Source organism: Monodelphis domestica, chromosome 8 (assembly GCF_027887165.1).
Source record: "Monodelphis domestica isolate mMonDom1 chromosome 8, mMonDom1.pri, whole genome shotgun sequence".
Classification (NCBI taxonomy): domain Eukaryota; kingdom Metazoa; phylum Chordata; class Mammalia; order Didelphimorphia; family Didelphidae; genus Monodelphis; species Monodelphis domestica.
This window is the reverse complement of record NC_077234.1, coordinates 77,976,560-78,000,121: the sequence shown is the minus strand read 5'-3', so window position 1 is coordinate 78,000,121 and position 23,562 is coordinate 77,976,560. Positions and strand designations below refer to the sequence as shown.

General features: G+C 31.9%; 1 protein-coding gene across 9 annotated transcripts in view; it reads right to left on the bottom strand.

Annotated features, from left to right (window-relative positions):
• IKZF2 (IKAROS family zinc finger 2) overlaps positions 1-23,562 on the bottom strand; it is a 207,482-nt gene that overhangs the window by 11,584 nt on the left and 172,336 nt on the right. For all 9 annotated transcript variants that reach the window (XM_056807372.1, XM_007501791.3, XM_056807371.1 and 6 more), the window contains 2 exons: positions 11,457-11,594; positions 4,217-4,360 (listed from right to left, as the gene is read on the bottom strand). In XM_056807372.1, coding sequence (XP_056663350.1) covers positions 4,217-4,360; positions 11,457-11,594 — 282 coding nt within the window. The remainder of the gene's footprint in view (positions 1-4,216; positions 4,361-11,456; positions 11,595-23,562) is intronic.

Genomic DNA, 23,562 nt, shown 5'->3' with positions numbered 1-23,562 from the left:
AGACTGACAATGAATAAATTAAAAAAAAACAGAAAAATTAATAAAAAGAGAGGCAGTTGCTGGCAAATATTCTAAGCATGACTGTCCATGTTGTTATGACTTGCGATTATCTTCACTTACTTTTCCCTCTGACTATATAATATATATACACACACACACACACACACACACACACACACACACACACACATATAAAAGAAATATGTGAGAGCTAGAGAATGTGTGTGTGTGTGTGTGTGTGTGTGTGTGTGTGTTTGTGAGGAAAAGTATACTATGAGCTTTCCCTATTTTTTCTTGTATTTAAAATTTTTTAAAATTCCTCAGAAAATCTGAGCCCTTACTTTAGGGTCAAGACAGGAAGGAAGAATCCTTTGATTCCACAGCATCACCACTAGGATTGTATTCCAAAGAGATTTTTTTTAAAGTACAAAACTTTTGTACAAAAACATTTATAGCGATTAATTTTGTGGTGTCAAAGAATTAGAAACAGAGGGGATGTCCACTAAATGGGGAATCACTAAATAAATTGTACCATATGATTGAGATTGTCTTACTATGATCTTATTATGTTGTAAGAAATGATGAATAGGATGCTTTCAGAAAAACCTAGGATATCTTATATGAACTGATGAGAAATGAAGTGAGAAAAACCAGAACATTGAACACAGCAACGGCAATATTGTACAATGATCATTTGTTAATGACAACTATTCTTAACAAAACAGATCAAGAAAATTCTGAAGGATCTATGAAGAAAAAACGATCAATCTCCAGAGAAAGGATTGATGGAGTCTGATGCATATAAAAACATACATTAAATATTTATTTATCCTGTAGGTTTTTGGTCTGTTTTCTTTCATAACATGGCTGGCATGGAAGTATGTTTTGCATAAAACTTCATATGTGTAACTTTTATCACACTGCTTGCCTTCCCAATGAGAGGGTGGAGAAGGAGGGTAAGAAAGAATTTGGAACTCAAATTGTAAAAAAAAAATCAGAGTTAAAAATTATTATATGCAATTTGAAAAAATAAAATACTAAAATATTTAAAATTATTCCTAGTTAATTTTAATTCTAGACTCTAATATTTAATAATTTTGGAAAAAGACAGGAAAGGGAAAACTGAAGTTAGATTCTGTTCTATAGTTGGCCTAGAAAGAAAAAAAACAAAACAAGTTAGAAAACAAGGGCAATTGCTATGGAACGGGAAGAAAACCACTAAATCTGAAGATTAGGAGAAAGGAACTGAGAGGCTTAGGATAAGACGACATGGAGTTCACAAAAGGAACAGGCCATAGACTCCCACAAATTCTTACTTCCACTGCTAGGATTTTTTGCTTCTCTTCCTACCTGCTCCTGCTGTTCTTTTTGTCTTTATACAAAGCCACCAATCCTGAAAGTCAAGACAATCTAGCTCCTAGTACCTGGAAGGTGAAAAGGGTTAAACTAGAATTCTCCATTTTCTCATCAAAATAGGTATATTACCAGCTGTCTTCTGCACATGGCCTTTAATCATCAATCTTAACAGTCTTTGCAAGAGATGTTTCCACAACCTGGAATACAGTCTTTCTTCTATTTTACAGTGCAAAGTTTGTTTGAAAGCACATCTCAGAAGCTACTTCTTTCCTGATTTTTCCAGTAGTTACTATGGCTTCTCTCTCTTTGTGCTTACTTACCTGCATCTGATTGGTTCTATAACTAAAGTAGAATATAAACTTCCTGACATGGGCTATTTTTCTCTTTGTATCCTCTAATCTAATACAGTGCACAAAAGATACTGAGTACCTAACACAGTTGTCATTGACCTAAAAGGGGAAATCATGGATTCTGCTTGTAGGGAGGCAAGTGTAAGAATGAAACAGTTTCTTTCACATAATCAGAGCTTGATAATTGATGCAGTGTGAATGCATTCATGGCATCTTAAACTGGAATTGTGAATGTATTTCTTCCATATAGAGAATGGGTACAGTCTATTTGAAAGATCTAGATTCATTTCTCACAACTCCTGTTATTAGATGTATGGCTAGTCATTTGTCTACAGTCTTAGTTTCCTTGACCATAAAGGAGAAATAATACCTCTACAACTCATAAGATTATTGCTAGGATCAAATGAAATAAGGGTTGAAAAATTTTTTTTCATATAAGTTATATAAATGTCAGCTATTACTAATATAGAAAATGACCATATGTGGTTAACTAAGTCATAGAATATTTATTTCTACAATATTACATTTTAGATATATTCTATGTCAAACAGGCTTTAGGAGGATTGGCAAAGATATGTAACCACCATTTATAATATTTTTCCAGTGAAAAATGAGTTCCAAGTATAACAGTAGTTTGGGAAATTAGTTTTTGGAACACAATCATTTCATACATTGAATACTAAAAAGGCAAACAATATGAACTAAGCAAGTTTCTGGTTGAACCAGATTAAACTGGTTCTGATTAAACAAAATAAAATTATAGTTAATAAAACATACTGGAGGAGAGATTTCTAAAGAATACTGCTGAAGTAATTTTGGTTCTGCCATAGGAGTAATGAATTTATCTTTTTCAAGGGAAGTTTAAAACTTTTTATTGATGAACAACTGGTCTTGAAATATTGGCATCACATGTAATTCATGACCTCAATAGCATTTCAATTCATAGTGATCTCTCCCTCTCATGTACAGAGAACATTTATAGTTCATACATAATTACATTCTGGCTACCTCATGAAGTCTCTTGTGTAACTGACGTACTATTATTTAATTTTTCTCATGTGTATATCTTTTATCTTGAACTTTAAACTATATGATTTTTGAGGGCAGGTATATAATGTTATACTTCTCTATATCCAGTTAGTGCCTTTATTAAATATCTGTTTAATTAATTTTATGAATGAAATGTCATAGATTTTGATGTGACTTTTCCACCAAAAGAGCTAACATAAGTTCAAAGAAGATCTTCTAGTACAACTTTTCTTTGTAAATCTATATCTATTTCCATGCCTAGATAATAGTCTAGATTAAATGGTTATAAATATAAAATCTAATCTTAAAACTTAGAGAAATCTGAGACATAAATCTAATAATTTAATCATATATTCAGGAAATGCCATACCTAGATATCCTATGTCAAATATAAATATGCCATATTTAATTAGAGGCATAGACATAGACACTGAGCCAGCATAAAATGTAGACTTTGTGATGCTTTCACACCCACAACACATAATAATCTTCACCAATATCCTTCCATTCTTATGTCCTCCTTTGTATTATTTTATGATGATCATGTGGTGATTCTACTATAATAAACTGGTTTTCTAATGTGTAGAGAAAAAAAAGAATGAGGATTTGTAAATAGGTAAAGGAATTTTGTCTTCCTCAAATAGGAGATGCCCACGAAAAATGCTTTTGTCTTCTATCACTTCTTAAATATGTATATTTTCAGGCAGAACATGAAAACACAATTAGAACATCTTTCACTTTTCTTCAGAGTTAAAAATTAAAATATGGAGTTTAAATAGATAAAATAACATTTTTAGATACTATAACATTTTTTAAAGGATTACATTTAAATTAGATTAAGCTGACCAATTTGACAAAAAAAACTACAGGTTCAGACGATTTTTCTTCATTCTAAGCAGTAATTTAAAAGGGAAAAGGTGCTATAATAGGAATTGGAGATGTGCCTCATTATTAGATTCATTATTAATGTATATGTAAGTAAAATATATTTTTGACAGTAATTTCTTTGGGCAAAAGATATTACACATTAGATTTCAGACTTTTCTTAAGTGTTAAGACTATATCCTCTGTTTTTTCCCACTATTTAATGTAAAACATTACAAAACAAGATCTTTTCAAAGCATGAAGGTTGAAAAAAAGATTCCAGAGAACCTGCAACTGGAATAGAATACCTCTACCTTGTGCAGGTTCACAAAATATTTTGCTTCTTTCTCTAAATTTTAAAATATATTCTACTTAGCATGTCATTATCCCAAGTCATTGCTCAAATGTTATTTTATTTGAGAGATTTGTTATTTTAGTCCTATCTTTAGTTACTTCATACTACAACATATGTGTGTGTGTGGGGGGGTATACACACAAGTTTAACAGATTTTATTCTACTTAAAACTGAAATATTAATAGGAGCTTATACTTGCACATTGAGATTAATTGATTATTTTTTTTAAATTATTATTGTAAAAAGTATTTGACAAGCTTACCCACAAACTTCTGTGGGGTGGAGCTTTTACGTTTTCCCATATTCCCTGTCAGCTTCTCTATGACAGCAGGTCTCTCAAAAGGCACCAGAGAAATATTGTTGTCCATCACAGGCTCTTGTTCCTTACAATCTTCCATAGGAGGTACTACATAAAACCAAAAAATTTTATCAGATATATCTTTCTATAGATAAAAATATGAGAAAGTGAATTATGACAAAATGCCTAGAAAGATGTGATTGCTAAAAGAGGCCTCTAAACAAGTATCAAGAAGTCAACAACGTTCATTCATTAAGGTAGACACACATATATACATTGGGTTTCCAGTGTTTCAACACACATACAGAAGATAAATTTTATTTAGCAATCTCTCTAAGAGTGGCAAATACATTTCCCTTTTTCTTCATGTCATTAAAAAAAATTAAAAACCATTAAAATCAATACTACTTTAAGATACTACACTGCTTTCAAAATTTTGGAGTTTAAATTTTAAGGCAGCTTACATCAGCTGATTTAAATTTTGCAGTGATATTCTATAGCATCACAATACATGTGTAATTTTATCATTTAGGCATTTACTAATGGAAGGAGAATTCACTATTTCAATACATGAGTCTACAGGGTCTTTGCCCTGCTGCCAGTCATTTGAATGCCTATAGAAAACAGTCGTCTTTGAGAAAAGCTCTTATTCTACATGTTACTATGCATAATAAATCATAGCTGCTTCACTGTTGTGACTTACATCAAAAGAAAATTCGTCATTACTCTAACATGGTATGTTTTAAAATCAAACACTGGCTTACTGGGCTAATACTCTAATTCATGTAACCAAACTTCCCCACTGATTCCCTCCATCTCGTTTCTTGGGGAGCTAACAGTCTTCTTCATGACTACTATGGTCTAATCAGTACTCTGATCTTAAGCATGCAGATGTTTGTTGGCACAACAACATGCAAACAAAGTGTTTATAAAAGCATTGCATGTGACTGTCAGTATTGTTGGAGGACTTTAACTGAAGATGAACGTCTGGAGTAGTTCAGATCAACTTCTCACAGCTAATGTTCATAATAAAGAGTCTAACAATCTAGCTTTCCCTCCAACCCCTCAGCTTTCCACTTGCACTTGTGCCAGTCCTATTTGGAAAACCAAGCGCGTTGTGCCTTAGGATTCAGCCTGCACTGTAAAATGATTTACTCCACTGCTTTCATTTGTACAGGATGCTCCCACTGAGAAACACAATGGCTTCTCACTTGCAAGGGAATCCAGCTGGCACCAGCAAAAATGAAGTGGAAAAGCAACAGACCAAAGTTGAGAAAATTCACTGCACAATGCAGGTGACCTATTTAATAGCCAATGCAGATTGCTAAATTTGCCAAAATCAAAAGTGTACTTGGGGAAAGATTTTTAATGTGGAGCAGGTTCAAAGGAATCCAGTCATTTTATTTCAATGCATGAACTCTGACCAGATGGGTTAAAGAACATATGTTTCTACTATGCACTTTACAGAAGGCCAGGATGGACAAAAAAAATGCAAAGTAGACAATAAACTGAAAAAAAAATGTCATGATGTGATTATCAACAAAGCAACGCTTATGAGGCTATTTCCTATTCCAGTGCAGTTTATGTGCCACTTTTTCCTATAAACTCTTGTTTCTAATGAAGTCTTGATTTAGAACAGAAAAACAACAAAAGTTCATTATTTCTCTAAAAGGTAGTAAAACTGATTATTGAGGTTTGTCCCAAGTTGATTAAACTAATTGTTTTTAAAATGAAAAATGGACAGTTTTACTAAAATCTTGTCTTGAGTTTTTAATATGTGTAAAAGTCCAATAAACAAATTGAAAATGGGATCAGAGGGGATTTAGGACAGCACACACCACATTCATCCACTAAGTTTAAAGTCATATGAACAGAAGACTGACTATAGCATAGATCAATTTCCACTAAAAATCCCATTAATTATTTTAACTTTAATCCTGTTTCTACTGAATCAACAACCTTACTATTACTGATGACTTGTTGCTCAAGTCTTTATGTACACCATTAAGAAAAGTTAGTATAAATCTTCAACTTAGGTTATCAGCTTTTTAAAAATAATTCAACATGAATCATCCTAATTTTCAAGGACAAAGATTTCAAGAAATATAAATTTACTTCTAAAGACACCTAAAGGATTCTAGCATTCCTATAAAGAAATCTTGCTTATTACTTATTTTTAAAACACATAGAATAAATAGACAAGGATCATCTTAACTTCACTTTTGAGGAGAATAGAATGCAAAATAATCCCTTCTTCTATATTGTTTTGGGTAAAGGTGATAGAGATGAAGGAATGGCTCTGGACCAATGACTGCTTCAGTGTAATTCCTAGTTTAGAAACTCTTCCCACCAATGTAGACTGGCAACTCTATAACAATGCTTGTAGCAATGAGAATCTGAGTATCTTACACATGGTCTTCCCTATTATTACTATGAGAAAAATAATAAGACACAAAAAGAAAATCTTATATCATGACCTTCCTTCACTATATATCATTACATAGTTTACCCTAAGTAATTCAAATAAAAATTTCAAACAGAGAAACATTTTATCCTAAATTTAATTCCTTTAAAGTGTCACATTAGAAATATGAATCACTTAATCTATGTATAACCCCGATTGAATTCCTTGTCATCTTTAGAATGGGGGAGAGAAGAAAGAATGGAGACAATATGTATCATATCACTTCAGAAAATTTATATGGAAATTTGTTATTAAAATAAAAATATGAAAAGAAATATGAATCACTGATTCATCTAATTTAACTCTCCAAATCTTAATTTTATCTGAAAAGTGTAACTGGAAGGTTAGATGCTTGATTTCTTAATTGGCAGAAGTGATAATCTAATTAATCTTCATTAGTCTTAATCTCTCAGTAGAATTTGACACAGTTAAGACTAATGCAGTTAAGTATAGTAGATACAGTGATATACTTGGAATCAGTATGACCAGAGTTTAAAACCTGCCTCAGATATCACAGTGTGTTCTTGAAGTCTAAGTTTACCCAACTATATTTTGGAGATACTTATAACACTTATTTATCTCCAGGGTTGTTTTAACAGTTAAATCTCTTTGTTGTTGTTACTAATTATCTTTCTCTCCTAGTATTCTTTCCTCTCTGTGTTTTGATAACGCTGCTCTCAGTTCTTTGTCTACATTTTTGAATGCTCCCTTCTTAGTTTATCTGGATCTATAATACCCCAACCTATGTGTATGTCCCAAAGCTCTACACTGGGCCCTCTTTCCCTTCTCCCACTATATTTGGTGATCTCAGCAGTTTTAAAATACTAAATTATGATGTCTATGGAGAAGATTCACAGATCTATACATTCAGCCCAAGTCTCTTTCCAGTCTCATGTCACCAACATACCTATAGAACTTTTCAAAATGGATGGCCTGATGACATTACAAACTTAATAGGTCTAAAACAGAACTCATTGTGTACTCCTCTACAACTGAAACCCTGAGTGTCCTCATTGAGTCCTCATTTTCTCTTATGTCACACAATCTAAACAGCTGCCAGATATACCCAATCCTACCACCACAATATCTTTTGTATTCAGTTGTTTGTGCTCACATAAACACTACCTTAGTTCAGGACCTCTTCACCTATCTCTTGGACTACTCCAATTGCCTCCTACTAGTGTCACTGCCTCTCTCCACTTCAATTCATCCTCTACAGAGCTGCTAAAGTGGTTTGTTTAGTGCAGTGCTGTCACTTTCTTTCTCAGCAAATGCCAGTGACTATTAACTTAAAGATGAAAATAGATTTCTATGTTTAACTTTTGAAGCCTTTCACAACCTGGTCTCAAGCTATCTTTCTAGCCTTATCAATGATCACTCTCCCCTCCTTCTACAATCTATGGTCCTGAAAAACTGTATTTCTTTCTGCTCCTCACATTCATACTCCATCTCATCTCTTACTTTTCACTAGATCATTAACTCCCATATCTGGGATGAACTTTCTTCTTTCTTCTATATCATGGAATTCCTAAATCCAAACAAGATTTGGCATAAACACCAATAATACTTTTCTTGATTCAGCCAGGTAATAGACAACTTCATTTTCAAACTGTATTGTATTTTTAAATTTTATTTACCATATGTTAATTATATTCATATTAATATATGCATGGACATATACTTTATAATTTTGTCATATTTCTAATGTAAAATAAAAGTATCTGACACATAGTAGGTGCTTAAATATTGTTTACTGAATATAGTACAATAATAATGTAATACTATGATAAATATAACCAGTGATAAAATTATGAAATTAAAAAATGAAAGAAAAATACCATATTGTCAAAATGTCTTAAGTATTTGGTAAAAGGGGTTATAGTAGGAAAAATGTGCTTTTTGTTTAGTTGGTAGATAAATTAAATAGCTTGCAACTAAGCAGCGAAACCAAGGAAAAATGTAAAGGCTAAATTAGATAAATAGAGATTATACTCAAAATGGAAGTTCAGTATTTTGTACTTTTTGTTAATGGGCAGATAAACTTTAATGATTATCTTTTGTTTTGACAAATATTGAAAAGAGTTTGTATTCCTTGAGTAGATATCAACTGATGAAGGGGGAAAGTAGCCATAAAACATGTTAGATTGTAGGGACTGGGTAGCTTGATAGAAAAAAAAAAGTATATAAACTGAAGATAATGAATGAAATGCATAACAGTTAACTGAAACAAACGGAACTAAGGTAGTGTTTATGTGAGCACAAACAACTGAATTTATCTTTCATATTCAGATAATTTTTAGAATAAGAATTAATTTCTTTCAGTGGCTTTCTATATTAGTAAATCTACTTCTCTAATGCTTTAACTACCTCAAAAGATCTGAGATTATGACAGTGTCTTAGTAGATCATCCTCAGAATTGTTGTGGCCAAGGGATTTGTCATTGTGAAAAAGTTTCATAATCATTGGAATTGATTATCTGTTCTCCTAAATTTTCTTTCCTTTTCTTCCTCTTTCCCTCCATCTTCAATATTATTTGCTAATGAATATCATTATGCTTTACAATGCAAGATCTCTGGCATCCTTATAAATAATAAGAAGTCACATTTAAGTAACAGTTCAAGGTTTCTAGTGTCAGAGGAGTTAAATAATTTGCTCATAGTCTGAGATAGGTTCAAATACAGGTCCATCTGACTTCAAATACAGGGTTGTCTACTGTACTTCCATGAATTTCCTAAACCAGGCCCATATTCAACAAAGAATGAGTTATCATTTACTATGTGCAAGTATATAGGTAATAAAATATGCAGACAGAAGTACATAGAGTAGGAAAACAAATATATATCATATTATCATACTATTAGGGGATAAAATTGGAATAGTAAATATGTATGTAAATAATATTTTTTAATTGTGTTTTTCCAAGTATTCCCAATCCTGTTATATTAATATAACTCCTGAACTGTGTTTTTAATAGATTATTTCAGATTCTCCTAAGGTCAAAGAAAGTAATCAAATATTCTAAGAATTTCCCAACATCTGTTCCACCAGTTATAACTGGTATTTGTTATAGATTCTAAGGAAATACTAAAGGACTAAAGGAAACCAAATTATATGTAGTCAAAGAACCATCTGGTTTTTAAAAACAAAATGTCAAATTCTCTCAAGTGCAATCACAGGTAAGAAAATAGGTGGCATCAATTATTTTAAAGTAATTAGCATATTATCCTATACAAGTGCTATCCTAGCAACTTAACTTAATATTCTTTAACACTATTTAACTTCCTGTTTTAGACTAACTTGGGTGTTAGGGAATAAAGAAGCTCAGTGAGTCTCTTCTGATAATATAAATAAACAATCAGCAGTCATTTAAGATAGACAAATAAACCTCTATGCCAATAGCTTATCACTGATTTTTCAATCCAAATAATAATAGCTAATCATAGTTAGTACTTATACTGTGATTTAAGGCTTGCAAAGCTCTTTACTTATGCTATCTCATATGTAAATAACTCTACATACAGCATAATTCCACATCAGGTATTTTATCAAGGACAAGAACATTTTCAAATTTAAAAATTTGTCCTACTACTATAGAGTAGGACAAAAGAAAATCCTTGAGAGGAATGTCACTGTGAAAGACCAGATTTTACAGCTTTCTTCCACAAATGCCCATTAAAAACAAACAAAGAAAAAAATCTATTCCATCCCACATGGATCAAAGGTTATAAAAAAGATAAAAATATAAACAACTCAATTAAAAAACATTATTAATATTTTTTTCTTTTAAAGATAGTATCAAATTCTGGTAGCCATTCAGTAAAAAAAGATGAAAAAAATCTCAAGATCTAAATATGTTAAGTTATTTTCATTATAAGACACATATTCTAAAAAGTTTGCCTTAATAATTAACTCAGAAAGTTGTCCCCTTGACCTTATGAAATCCAAGCATATTTCATTAATATTGACAAAAATAAACCCAGATATTTCATTTTAAATATTGTGGTCTTTAATTTCATAAATTTGTGCCTAGTTCATGTATCTGTACCTACATGTGGACCAATTCCCATGAAATAAACAGATTAAAAATAAAAATTTTTCTGCAAAAATGGTCCAAAAATTACTTAGCTAAGTTATGAAATTTACTTTCTTGTATCTTTGTATCTTTATATTCTTGTATCTTATATCGTTGTGTGTATGTGGGTTTATATGTATGCATACATATATAAAGGTAAACATCTTTTAGAGAGAAAGTATACTAGAACAATAATAAACAAACGAGGTAATAAAAAATTCACATGAATAAACTTTATCTTAAACTAATTCATTCTTTTGGAAAACCTAATAGGTTTGACATTATTTATAAAGGTTTAGTCAATAGGAGAAAAGTATGAACATCTTTCTAGTCTCAGATAACAATCCCAAAGTGCCATCACAGGTTTCAAAGTTCAATGTATGATAAATCATCTTGTTTATATATATATCACTTTTGGAAAAATCACATAAACACATGTAACTTACTTATAAGAATTACAAAGTCTCAATTTATTCAAAATATAGGATGGAAAAATTGTTACCTGAATACCATAATACTCTAAGAGATAATACTACCAAGGGGTTTTAATGTTAATAGGTTTAGACTTCTTTTAACCTTTAGAGAAATAAGTCAAATGAGAAAAACAAAACAACAAAAGCAGTGGTAGGGGAGTCAATAAAAAAGTCCTGAATGTCATTTCCACCCACCATGGTGACTCATGACCTGCCCAGAAGCCTCCATACTGACATTCTGAAGATAGTTGTGGCAACGTTCCTTGTGTTCCTCTAGTGAACTGCGCTGCTTGTAGCTTCGTCCACAGTAGTTGCACTTGTGAGGTTTACCCACTGTAAAAAGAGGAGAGTTGAGCATTAGTATACCACCAGGTTCCTCCAAAGCAAAAACCAAGGCTTACATTTAGTTGTATCCCAGAGGGAAACTTATAAATGTTATTTGGAGCTAAAAGCCTTCACCATTTAGACCTCTCATCCCACACACTGGCAAAAACATAGCATCAATCTTTATAACTACTAAGAGAGAAAAGATAATAAAGTATATAAAGTTCATGGTACTGATGGTGATGGGGAAATCCTGAATGAAGTTCATGTTTTGACTAAATCCCATACCATGCTAGGCCAATTGGAACTTTCTCTAAGATGGCACATTTTGTGCTCACTGGTAACTCCAATAGTGATTCTCATTAGGCTCTCTTACTGTGATTTGAGTCAATGCAAAGAAAAATCAAGAACACTTGGAAATGACGTCTCCTTCCTCTGAACTTCAGTGATACTTTAAACTCATTGTTATTTTATTTGTGCTCCTCTTAAAATGTCTTACTGTGTTTCATTACAGTTGTTTATAATTTGTCTTCTTTCTCACTAGATTCCAAGCTACATAAGAGCAGAAATATTGTTCTTTGCCAAGTGTATAATAATGAAGAGTATAAATCTCCTTGTGAAAAATGGGAAGCGTTGCTAAAGAAAACTAATATAAAGCATGATAAAAATAAAAATATTAAACTTATGAGAAAAAGAAAATGAAAAGATAGTGTCACTTATCTACTCCATATTCTGAATTCATAAGATTTCCTCAAATGTGCATAACTTTGCAGTAGATCTAAGTATAGAGATTCTCTTTACAGAGCTATTGTATGTAACAAAGATGAGAATTAGCTAATTAGAAATCGTGGATAGAAATCTTAATAATTGTTATTTTCTAATACACTGAGCATTTTGTTTAAAGAAATTTATTCTCTAAGAGTCAGAATCTCATCTGGCTAGAATTTAGTATAATAATTTAAATGTTATTTACTTTCTCTAGAAAAATTAATCAATCTGAAGATTGGCTGAATACATTTCAAAGTATAGACAAATTATCAGTAAAGTATAGCATACTTTATACTTCTTTGTTTTAAATGGAAATGCAATTCAACATAAACAGCTCAAAAACTTTGAATTTCAATCAATTACTTCAGCTATTTACATGATGTGAATCAGGACAAGAACATGAGTTTGATTTCAAGAGAGAATCAGCTGTGCTTAGAGAAACATACATCAGCCTGGAATAAAATTAAATTCCTAAAAGCAAACCATGTGAGAAATTCATTATATATAACATTATTCATAAGAGAACTAAGAGATTGTATATGATCCAATAAAATCTACTACACACTGGAAAAATAACTTGATGTACATATACTATAATGATCCTTCAATTCAAAATGTTAAGAAAAATTTCTGTCACATATCCAAATAATCTTTATTTTATGTTGTTTTTGTCAGAGTATAACATACTTTACCAATTAAAGGTAAAGATTAAAATGCAATATATTCTTTTCTAATTTTTGAAGATATTATTTTATCATTTTAATCTTTAACTGTGAAATATATATGAAAAATACAGGAAGAACATAATTTTAATACAAAGAGACTGGTGTTAATATCTGCCTGAAAATTATGCTATACAGGATTTTAAAAATTCACAGTGTACTAATATTTTTCACAATTCACAAATGCTACATGAAGCATAATTAATCTTTTTTAAAAGGTGATGATATTAGTAGAATATAAAGACCCTGAAAGTGGAGATCATTTCTCTCTAGATTGTGGACACTTTAGAACAACTAGTGATATTTCAGTCCAAAACATGCAGGGCATCACAGTTATATTCCATAATAATGTATCTCTGCTTTAATACTGTTCTTGGTATATGAATAAGGATGTTGTTCATATTGCTTCACCATGAGTAAGTTCGACACCTTGAGTTATTTTTACATGAATAGATCTGTATTTGTATTAGCCTAATAAACAAAAATTCCCAAAGAGCTCACACAACATGTAATCTATCCATATCTCATTTAGCCCCCACTGGAACCAATAGAATTCCTCTACAAAGTCACTAGATATGGTTCAGAAGCTCCCATGCAGCACAAGACAATAAAGCTCAGGAGTCTCCATGAGGATGAAATTAATAGCACTAGATTCAACAGCACAGTACCATATATGTATAACAATTCCAATTCACATTTATATAGGACTTAAAATTTAAAATGCATTATCCTGATAAAAAACTTTATAGTAAAGGTAATACTCTATTACCCCTATTTTACAGAAAAAGAAACTGAGGCTGAAAGCAAGAGTCTTCTTCCTAACCAAAAGGTTAGAAACTATATGTAAGGCAGCTTAGTGGTATAGTAGATAGAGGTCTGGGCCTGGAGTCAGGAAAACTCTGATTTAAAGCCAACCTTAGACACTTGCTAGCTGTTTGATCCTAAAAAAGTCATTTAACCTCAGTCTTCTTCAGAGTCCTCAAATGTAAATGAGGATAATAAAAATGCCCATCTTGCGGAATAGTTAAGAAAATCAAATGATATATTTGTAAAGTGTTTTCGCATAGTGCTAGTGGGCCTTATGAAAATGTTTAATCCCTTCCAAATCAGTGGCAAAATTTTAGAATGGTCTCCCCATTCTTGACTCTAATGCTCTTCTATCCTGTCTTATGTATACAATAATCCCTTATATTAAGCTACTTCAAAAAAATGACCACTGAATCACCTAAAAAGCACATGACAACATTTCTATTATACATTTTTCTCATTCTATTGATCTTAATTAATTATAAATGAAAATATTTCTTTAAACAGAATCATTTCTTATGCTGAAGGCCCATTTGAGGTGCTTAAAAAATCGCTATTGAATTTTATAGCTTTATATCCCTCCCCTCCCTGAAATTAAAATCACTGGAAATTCAAGGCATTATTTGTTAAGTAACCAATGAGAAAGCACATATTGTTGCTTGAAAAAATTAGGAGATGAAAGACTCTAATCACCTTTCAAATTTCCAAAACGATAAAAAGGTTTTGATTTGTTCTTGGGTCAGGACATGTTTTTTTTTTTTTCCCAGTTCATGTTTTAACTTGTAAATAAATGTGCTATTCTATTCAGACTGAAACCAGACTTCATTTTTGTGTAAAAATAATAAGATTTTTAAGGAATTAAAAAGTGGAAAAATATAAATGTTTGTAAGTCAAAACAAAAATTAAAGAAAATTTCTATAGTGATAACCCTAACAGTCTATAAATTATATTTAGAATTAAATTACTATCCAATTTTTAAACTTCTTCATAGAACTGTATGTAGCAACAATTTCTATGCCCCACTTGTTTATATCTGTAATATAATTGTGAGTTTAATGTGAATTTCTGTTAAAAGGTATAATTTTAATGTGAAGATGATAATTTTTCATTTTAATAAGATGAGGAAACAGACCAAGTGACTTATCCCAACATAATATGTGGTAATTAGCAGAAATTAGATTTAAATTATTCTATGTATTTTTTTTCCTCTTTCTTAGTCAAGCATATACTTATTTTTCCAGTGTCCTGGAGGAAGAGAAAATATGCACATTTTATAGGGAAAATTCTTATCTATTCTGTCACCTGTTTAAATTAATTTAATTTGGGAGGGACACAATCTCAGTCTTAGGATACAGAACTCATTGTTCCTGATCTGAGGTTACTTATGAAGCCATTGTTAATTTTCCTTAAAATGCTATTTATATACCTTAATGAATCATAAAGTTCTTGGATTTTTAATTTCATTAAATGTTCGGTTAAACTCATAATCTATTATTAGCATTTATTAAATTTTTAAATTTATTTATTTTTATAAAAATTATTAAAATTCATTTAAATTTTTTAAAAATTATATGCATCAGTTTCAGCTTAGTTTAAAACAAAATTCTTACTACTATTTAACTAAACTTTCCATGAATTCGGCCCTGACTGTATCCACATCTTGAATTTGTTCAGAAGCAGCTTAATTCTAAAAAAATTTAGTCTCATTTAAAATATTTCACTTAATAAAATTACAATCCGGTCCCTGTCCCAAATTTTGCTGGTGATGTCTTTTTTTTGGAAGGGGGTAGGTTATGGAGAGCTTATATAAAAAAATGACAGTTTTTAAACTCAAGTAACAATTTCCACTTGTAGAATAAAAAAAAACACCTTACCAGAAAGTGAAATATAAATATTAATGGTTCAACTACATTTCTAATAAGTAAAGAGGTGCCCAACAGCATATACCATTATGTTCACAGTTTGAATTATTTAACCACTTTTTTGACTATTATGTTTGAGAATTTATGCACTCAATGCTAGGGCAGATAAAAGGAGAAAAAAAAGTCTGAGTAGAACAAGGTGTTGTTTTATAGATGTTGTTCCTTACTTGGAAGATTCAGATAAAGCTGGAAATGAAGAAGGGAGTACTGCCATGGAGAAGAAAGCAGAATTCCCTCTCTTTTTAAGAGGAGCAGTTCTGTTACAATAAAATAAGATCGAAGGCCTGCTGTTAACCACTTCTTAATGAGGCAGAGCACAAATGAATGGATTAAGTTCCTATACACTTACTTTCTCCTACAAGTAAGCCGACTATTTTACCAGCTTTGTTTATAAAGACCAAACCATTTTCCATAATTACTTACTATTTCCTAATGACAGGCTATTGCAGTTATATTCTTTCTCCTAATAACTTAAGATAGTATGCTGGAATGGAGGAAAAGATTCTTAATGACACAATTCATTCTCTAAATTATCTAATTTCTTCATAGAATGGCTTATTTTGCTAGGTGACTAATATAATACAAACAAATTCCAATTCTTATTTCTTCAATGTGGGGAAAAATAAGTTTAATTAATGTGGACTATAACAAACTATACATATGCAATTATATACAGAGAGAATAAAAATTATGGAAACTTAGAACAAAAAGTGATTTTATAAAATCAATTACTTGGTCTTAGCAATCCTATCTCTACTACATTTCTGACATTCATCTTCTTTCTCTCCTTTAATAGGGACAAGACCCTAATTCTGAATCTCTTCTTTGCCAAGACTTTTGTAAGTCTTTCTTTTTATCATTTTCTGACATTTTGTGATCCATGTTCTCTCCCCCTCCTCCCTTCCAATGATGGCAAGTAACATGATATATGTTGAACATGTTCATCATGTGAAAGAAGACACATACTGCTTACACTAGAGAAAAATTCATGGAGGAAATAACGTGAAGAATGATAAGCTTCAATATGAATTCAAACTCATCAGTTACTTTTACGGTGGCGGGCAGTAGTCTTCTAATTCAAATTCCAGCTTCCTGTATTTTCTCCCCTCTAATCTACTTTCTTCATAGCCTCTTTTTCAGACACAAGTAGGACAATCTTATTTCCTTGCTGAGAAAACTAACAATAAAATAATAATATTTCAAGGGCTTTTTTGTAAACTCCAATAACCTCCACAATATATTTTTTTTTCTAGATATTTCACATCTTTCCCTTTCATGAACTCTTCATTCCATTCAAACTGAATGGTCATCTGTTTCCTGACTCTGACATCTGACCTCCTTCCTCTAATCAATTATTAATCAGTAAGCATTATACTTGTACTTCTTATATTTACTTAACAGAATGCCACCAACTCAAGTAGCACTTCTTCCCTGAATCTTTCTCAGTTGTTAATGCCTACTTCTTCCCCAAGCCTCATTTTCATTTACTTATATTGGTAAATATGCTTTAGTAGAATATAAGCTCTTTGAGGGCAGAGACTGTTGAGTTTTTGTCTTTGTATCCTTAAGAACATAGTCTGGTGTACATAGTAGGCACTTAATGTTTAACTGAATTGAATGCATTTCTGAATTTTGAAGGGTCAAAATAGAAAAAAACATGGAAAGTATTTGCAAAGTACCTTAAACATATTTTGTGGTATAGAATTTTAAAAATGATAATGAACTTTATACTTTATCTATTCTAGACTCTTCCATTTTATAGTGAAGAAACTGAGGCCATGGAGCACTAAATGCTTTGAAATAACAAAACTAGCCAATGACAGTTCTGGTACTAGAAGAATCTGAGTCTCTTGAAAAGAGTCTAACTGACTTTCAATTCTATGGCTTCATCAGGTCTTAATGACCTAAACAATAGATGGAGTTTGAAAGTTTCTCAAATAAATTTTAATTTCTGCTTTTTAGAAGGGGAGGAAAAGTAGCTTTCCATTTTTAAAATGTGAAAAAGACTTATCCTTTATATTAACTCTAAATGGTTGCCACAATGAGTAAATACTCATATAGTTCATATAGTAAGACATAAGTAATAAAATTTTCTTTAGAAAAAGGAAATATCTAGTCCTGGCTCCCTTATATTTGTGGGAAAAAATCTAATGACTTTTTCTAAGTCCAGTAAAGAAAAAAATAACCCTTAAAACTATTGCATCATGATAAAATTATCTTCACACCCACAACATCTTTCAGGATATTTCATTCAGCACATATAAACATACATATAAACAGCATGATCAATAGCAGAACAAATTTTAAGACTATTTTATTCTCCTTGGTTCATTTTTTCATGTATCTACTTCTAAAAATACCCACAAGGCACAAAACAACAGCCTGACATCTGCTTTTACCTGGCAATTGTTTACAGAATTGTAAAGCAATTTGAAGACAGATTAGCCCTGACATACTGTGTGATCAACAGTTTTTCCTATCTTGATCTTTTGCAATCAAGAATGTTAAAACATTACGGTTACATATTAATACTTATACTTTTTTCCATTTTATAAAACAGGCCTCCTAAGTCCTGATAAAAAGAAGAGGAAATGTATTCACCATTATGGCTTCTATGATATGCAAAGTCTGAACACAACAGTCAGAACCAAACCAGGTGGTTTCTTCTTTTTTAATCCTACAGTTAGGCCTAAATGAAATGCCAAAAAATTTTTGATCAAATAATAAGGAAAATGTTGATGGGTAAATCCATTTTGTTCCTTTGCTATTAATCAAGTTAAATGTTGGCAACTAAAATTTCACTAAATGACCCAATTAGGATCAAAAAGTAAACTGAATCAAAATCCCTGGAAACCATAAGGATCAATATTATTATCAAAATTCCCAAAATGAAAGTAATAATGAATGAAATTCATTTTCAACAGAAAAATGCTCCCAGAGACAGTTACATGTCAAAGGATAGGCAAAAAAATGACAAAATTTGTTAAATTATATTTAACTCTGATTTTTATGAAACCTGAAGTGTTTGAAGCAGTTCATTAATATTAGAGACCTCAATTATGAAATCACTTAAACAAGCTATACAGTCAAAGTAGAGTGCACATGCCAAGGCCATATGTGAAGGGGAAAGTTAGGGCCAAAGTAAAAGTTAGATTTCAAAATGTATTCCAAATTCCAAATTTATTCAAAGTGTTGGAAAAGAGAAGCCATATTTAGCAGAATTCTTTATTTCCCAGTTCTTCCTTATAACAGTGTCATTTTTTCTTGATGTTCTCAAAGTACAGTAGCTAGTGTACTAGGCTTCAAAGTCAAAAGCTTTGGGTTCAAATTCTTGTTTATCCATTTATTTTCTTGTACAACCTTAAATATTTCAATTTCCTGGGGTGGAATTTCCTATCTATGAAGTGAGGGCTTTGGACCAGATGATCAACCCTTAATGTCTCTTCTTGCTCTAACAATCTATGCTTTTTGACATTTTCCTACATAATGGGTTACCTTTCTCAGTGCCAATTAGGGGAAGAGAAAGACAAGGAAGAACACCTGACATTTTATAAAGGAAGGACCCTCAATTTTTCTTCAAAGACAATATTTCCTAAATCCTGCAACGCTGACTGCAGATGTCAGTGTTAGTTTGGGGAGAGCTCTTTTGCTACGTCTAAAATGTATGGTCAGCTCCACTGAAAAATGGATTATCAAGAAAAAAGAAGAGGTTGCGGAATGCACACAAAAGCTGCATCTAGGGCAATAGGGTAAGTAGGACACACACATTCAAGAGGAGGGGAAAACCCATATATATGTCCAGAATTCAAATCAGCAGACATACTCATAGTATCAATATGATTCTCTTAGAGGGTTTTTTCCTATGAAAACATAAGAGAAAATGTATCAAAATAAGTAATGAAATAAGGGATTCATAAGAATTACTCTAAGACAACCAAGCACAATAAGTGGTCTTATAAGTTAGCAGTGAAAGGTAAGAAATGAACAGGGAAAGTTTTATCAAAACAGAACAGAAATGAAAACCTAGCCAGAGAATATCTTTAAAATACTGCATTATCATTTAAAAAATCTGATGGTCTCTATTTCTGTCATTCTGCCACATTAAAATATATGCTTATATATAATAATTGAGCACAGACTTTCTCACATTTGGTATTTTTCCAAGTCAGAGTGCTAATTTCTAGACCAATAAAAATAACAATTAGGCCATGGGCTCTTTAGGGACCCTTATCTGAGAAAATGAGACACATGAACTCACATTACTATTATTCCAAACATTACATTCCTTGTGATAAGGATTTGCTTGGCTTTACCCCACCTGCACCCTTATATCATATCTGGGGTGTTAATAAAAATTCTTATAGTAAGTTTAATGATTTTCAGAGATCAATTACATATACATAAGAAAATATGGAATTCTTGTACTATTAAAATACATACTATTCTAGGAATAATTTATTCCTCCATCCCACCTCATACTTCCTTACTTAAATCCATGTAATTTCTTATCATTAGCAAAATTTTGTCCCAAGCCAACCATAGCCTGGATTCAGATAGCCCAAGGAAGTCACCAAGTCATGTATATTATAAAAAAAATTTAATCAACCAATTAACAGATATTTGGGACATCTGAGAGGTGGGTGGATAGAATTATGGGCCAATAGTCAGGAAGACTGATCTTCCTAGGTTCAAATATGACTTCAGATGCCTACTGTGTGACCCTGGGAAAGTCACTTAACCTTGTATGCCTCAGTTTCCTCATCTGTAGAAAGAGCTGAAGAAGGAAATGGCTAACTACTCTATAAACAAATTCTGAATGGGGGTCACAGAGAGTCAGACACAACTGAAGAACAATTCAACGAAAATAACAGATATTTATTAAACACCTATGTTCCAGGTCTTATACTAGGTGCTAGAAATACAAAGACAAAAATGAAAGTCCTATACATCAAGGAGTTTAAATTATATTATATTTCATCATTCCTGAGTCTCTTAAAGCACCCTTTTCCCTAATCCTCTCAGCTGATGACCCCACCTCAAAATTTAATGAAAAAACTGAGGCCATTCTCCAATAATATTTTGTTCTTTCTCATCTCATATCAGTCAAATATCTTATCTCTCTCCATCTTTCCTCTTTTCTATAACATAAAAATATGGCCTTTATCTTTGCCAAGGTAAACGTATTTACATGTGTCTTTAATCCAATCTGATAGTTTTCTCTAAACCCCTTTATGATCCTAACTCTCTCAGTCTCTAATCTTCAAGTTCTCTTTACGTACTGACTTCTTTCTTGCTGCCTCTATAAAACCAATGTTTTCCCCATCTTTAAAAAGCTCTCACTTGATTATACCCTCCCAGGTAGCTATCATCCTGAATCTCTTCTCCCCTTCCCAGCTAAAATCTTTGAGAAAATGGTTTACAAGAAGTGTTTATATTTTTTTTTTCTACTTGAATTTGATTCTAAACTTTATGCAATCTGGCTTCTGACTTCATCACTGGACTAAAATTACTTACTCCAAAAATCACCAATGATTTCAACTGCAATATCTAGTATTTTTTCAGTCTTTATACTCTTTGACTTCTCTCTAATCTCTGACTCTTTAGATCATTCTTCTCTTGCTTATTTTTGACTTTGTCAGTTTCCATGATATTGTTTTCTATTTGTTCTTCTCTACATGTATGACCAATCCATTTCAGTTCCCTTTGCTAGTTCTTCACCCAAGTCATACCCCATCTACAAAAACTGTGTGTCCCCAAGACTCTACCCTAGGTTCACTTCTCTTCTCCTATCTCATTTGTTAATGTTTCAATTATTTACTCAATGCAGATGATTCTCAGATCTACATATCTAATCATAATTTCTTGAGCACCAGTATCAAATCACCAATTGCCTTTTAGAAATCTTTAACTGTGTATCTTATAGGAATCTCAAAACTTAGCATGGCCAAAATAGAATTCATTATTTTCCCTAACTCCAGCCCTCTCCTCTTAGTGTTAAGGAGTACCATCATTGACTTCATCATCCACATTTACAATATTTGTGTCATCTCAGATTCCTCTTATACAAGCAATCCATGTATCTAATTTTGCCAATTTTTGTCATCTCTTCCTTCACTGTATTTCTCACATAAGTCCCTTTCTTTCTACTCTTCACAGTCACAGCATATGTTCTTCACCTCATACTTGGGCTATTGCAAAGCTTTCTGGTTGGACTTCCTGTCTTAAGTCTCTTCTCAACTTCAATCCTTAGCTGTCAAAGGGATCTTCCTAAAGTCCAAATCTGATAATTCCATTCACCTGCTTAATAAACTCCAATGTGTCCCTATTACCTCTAGCACAGAATATAAACTCCTATTTGGTAAGTCCTTCATAACGTAGCCCCTTCCTTTCTTCCCTGTCTTCTTATGCTTTATTCCCCCTATCCACATTCTTTAAGATCCAGAAATTCTACTTTTTTGCCTTCTGCATTCCCTGGCATCCTTCAAGCCTCAGCTCAACTCCCATCTTATGCAGTTCTATCTCAGTCCTCTTCTACTCTACTCTTCCCCTATTCTGATTCATTCCCTCTGAGATTATTTTCCATCTCTTTCTCTATGTATGTATGTATGTATGTATGTATGTATGTATGTATGTATCTATCTATAATGTATATACACACATTATACATATTCCCCCATTAGAATATGAACTCCTTAACAACAGGAACCATGATTTTGCCTTTCTTTTTATCCTAGACTTAGCACAATGGCTGTCAAATTAACCACTTAATAAATGTATGTGATTGGTATTGGAGTGGAAAATATTTAGCTATGAAGATATATATTGAATGGATACAAGTTTTGGAAGAATACTAAGAGTTGTGGCAATCAGGAAAATGTTTCATGTATAAATTACTTTTAAAATGAGTTTCAAAGGAAACTAGGGATTACAAGAAGCAGAGGTAGATGTGGAAGGAATATGTTCACATTTGAGGTCCAGGAAATATAAAGTCATGGAGATGAGAGATAAAGTGTTATTAATGAAGACTTAGGAAGGCCTTTGTTCTTAAGGTCATATAAAACCACCAGACATACTTAGCATCTTGAGTTATTCAGATAAAACTCAAATCTGAGCAATCATGGTGGAAAATATTTCTAATTAAGGCAAGAATATTAGATTTAAAACTATCAAATATTCGACTAAACACTGGGCAACTTTTGATATAAATAATATTCTTACATGAGTGCTACTTCTTTCCTTCTACTCTTTCCTATCTTCCTAGGTTATTTATTGAAATTTAACTGTAGTGAAACTACCACTATTACATCATTAAATTGACAATATTTTAAAAGGTGATAATTATGCTCCAATTACTTTTTCTTACTTGCAGATAAATGTTTAATATTTAATTTTATTTTTTTTAATTTATTTTTTTAAACCCTTACTTTCCATCTTGGAATCAATACTGTGTATTGGTTCCAAGGCAGAAGAGTGGTAAGGACTAGGCAATGGGGGTTAAGTGACTTGCCCAGGGTCACACAGCTGGGAAGTATTTGAGGCCACATTTGAACCTAGAACCTCCCATCTCTAGGCCTGGCTCTCAATCCACTGAGCAACCCAGCTGCCCCCAATATTTAATTTTATTTTCCCCATCTGTCCTGATTTTTTTCTCCTGCCATTTGGGAACCTTCCAAGATCTGGCAAGAAAGTACAGGTTGTGGATGAACAGGTTTCTTTGACTCATCTACATGGATCAAATAGGAAAAATAAAGGAAAAGG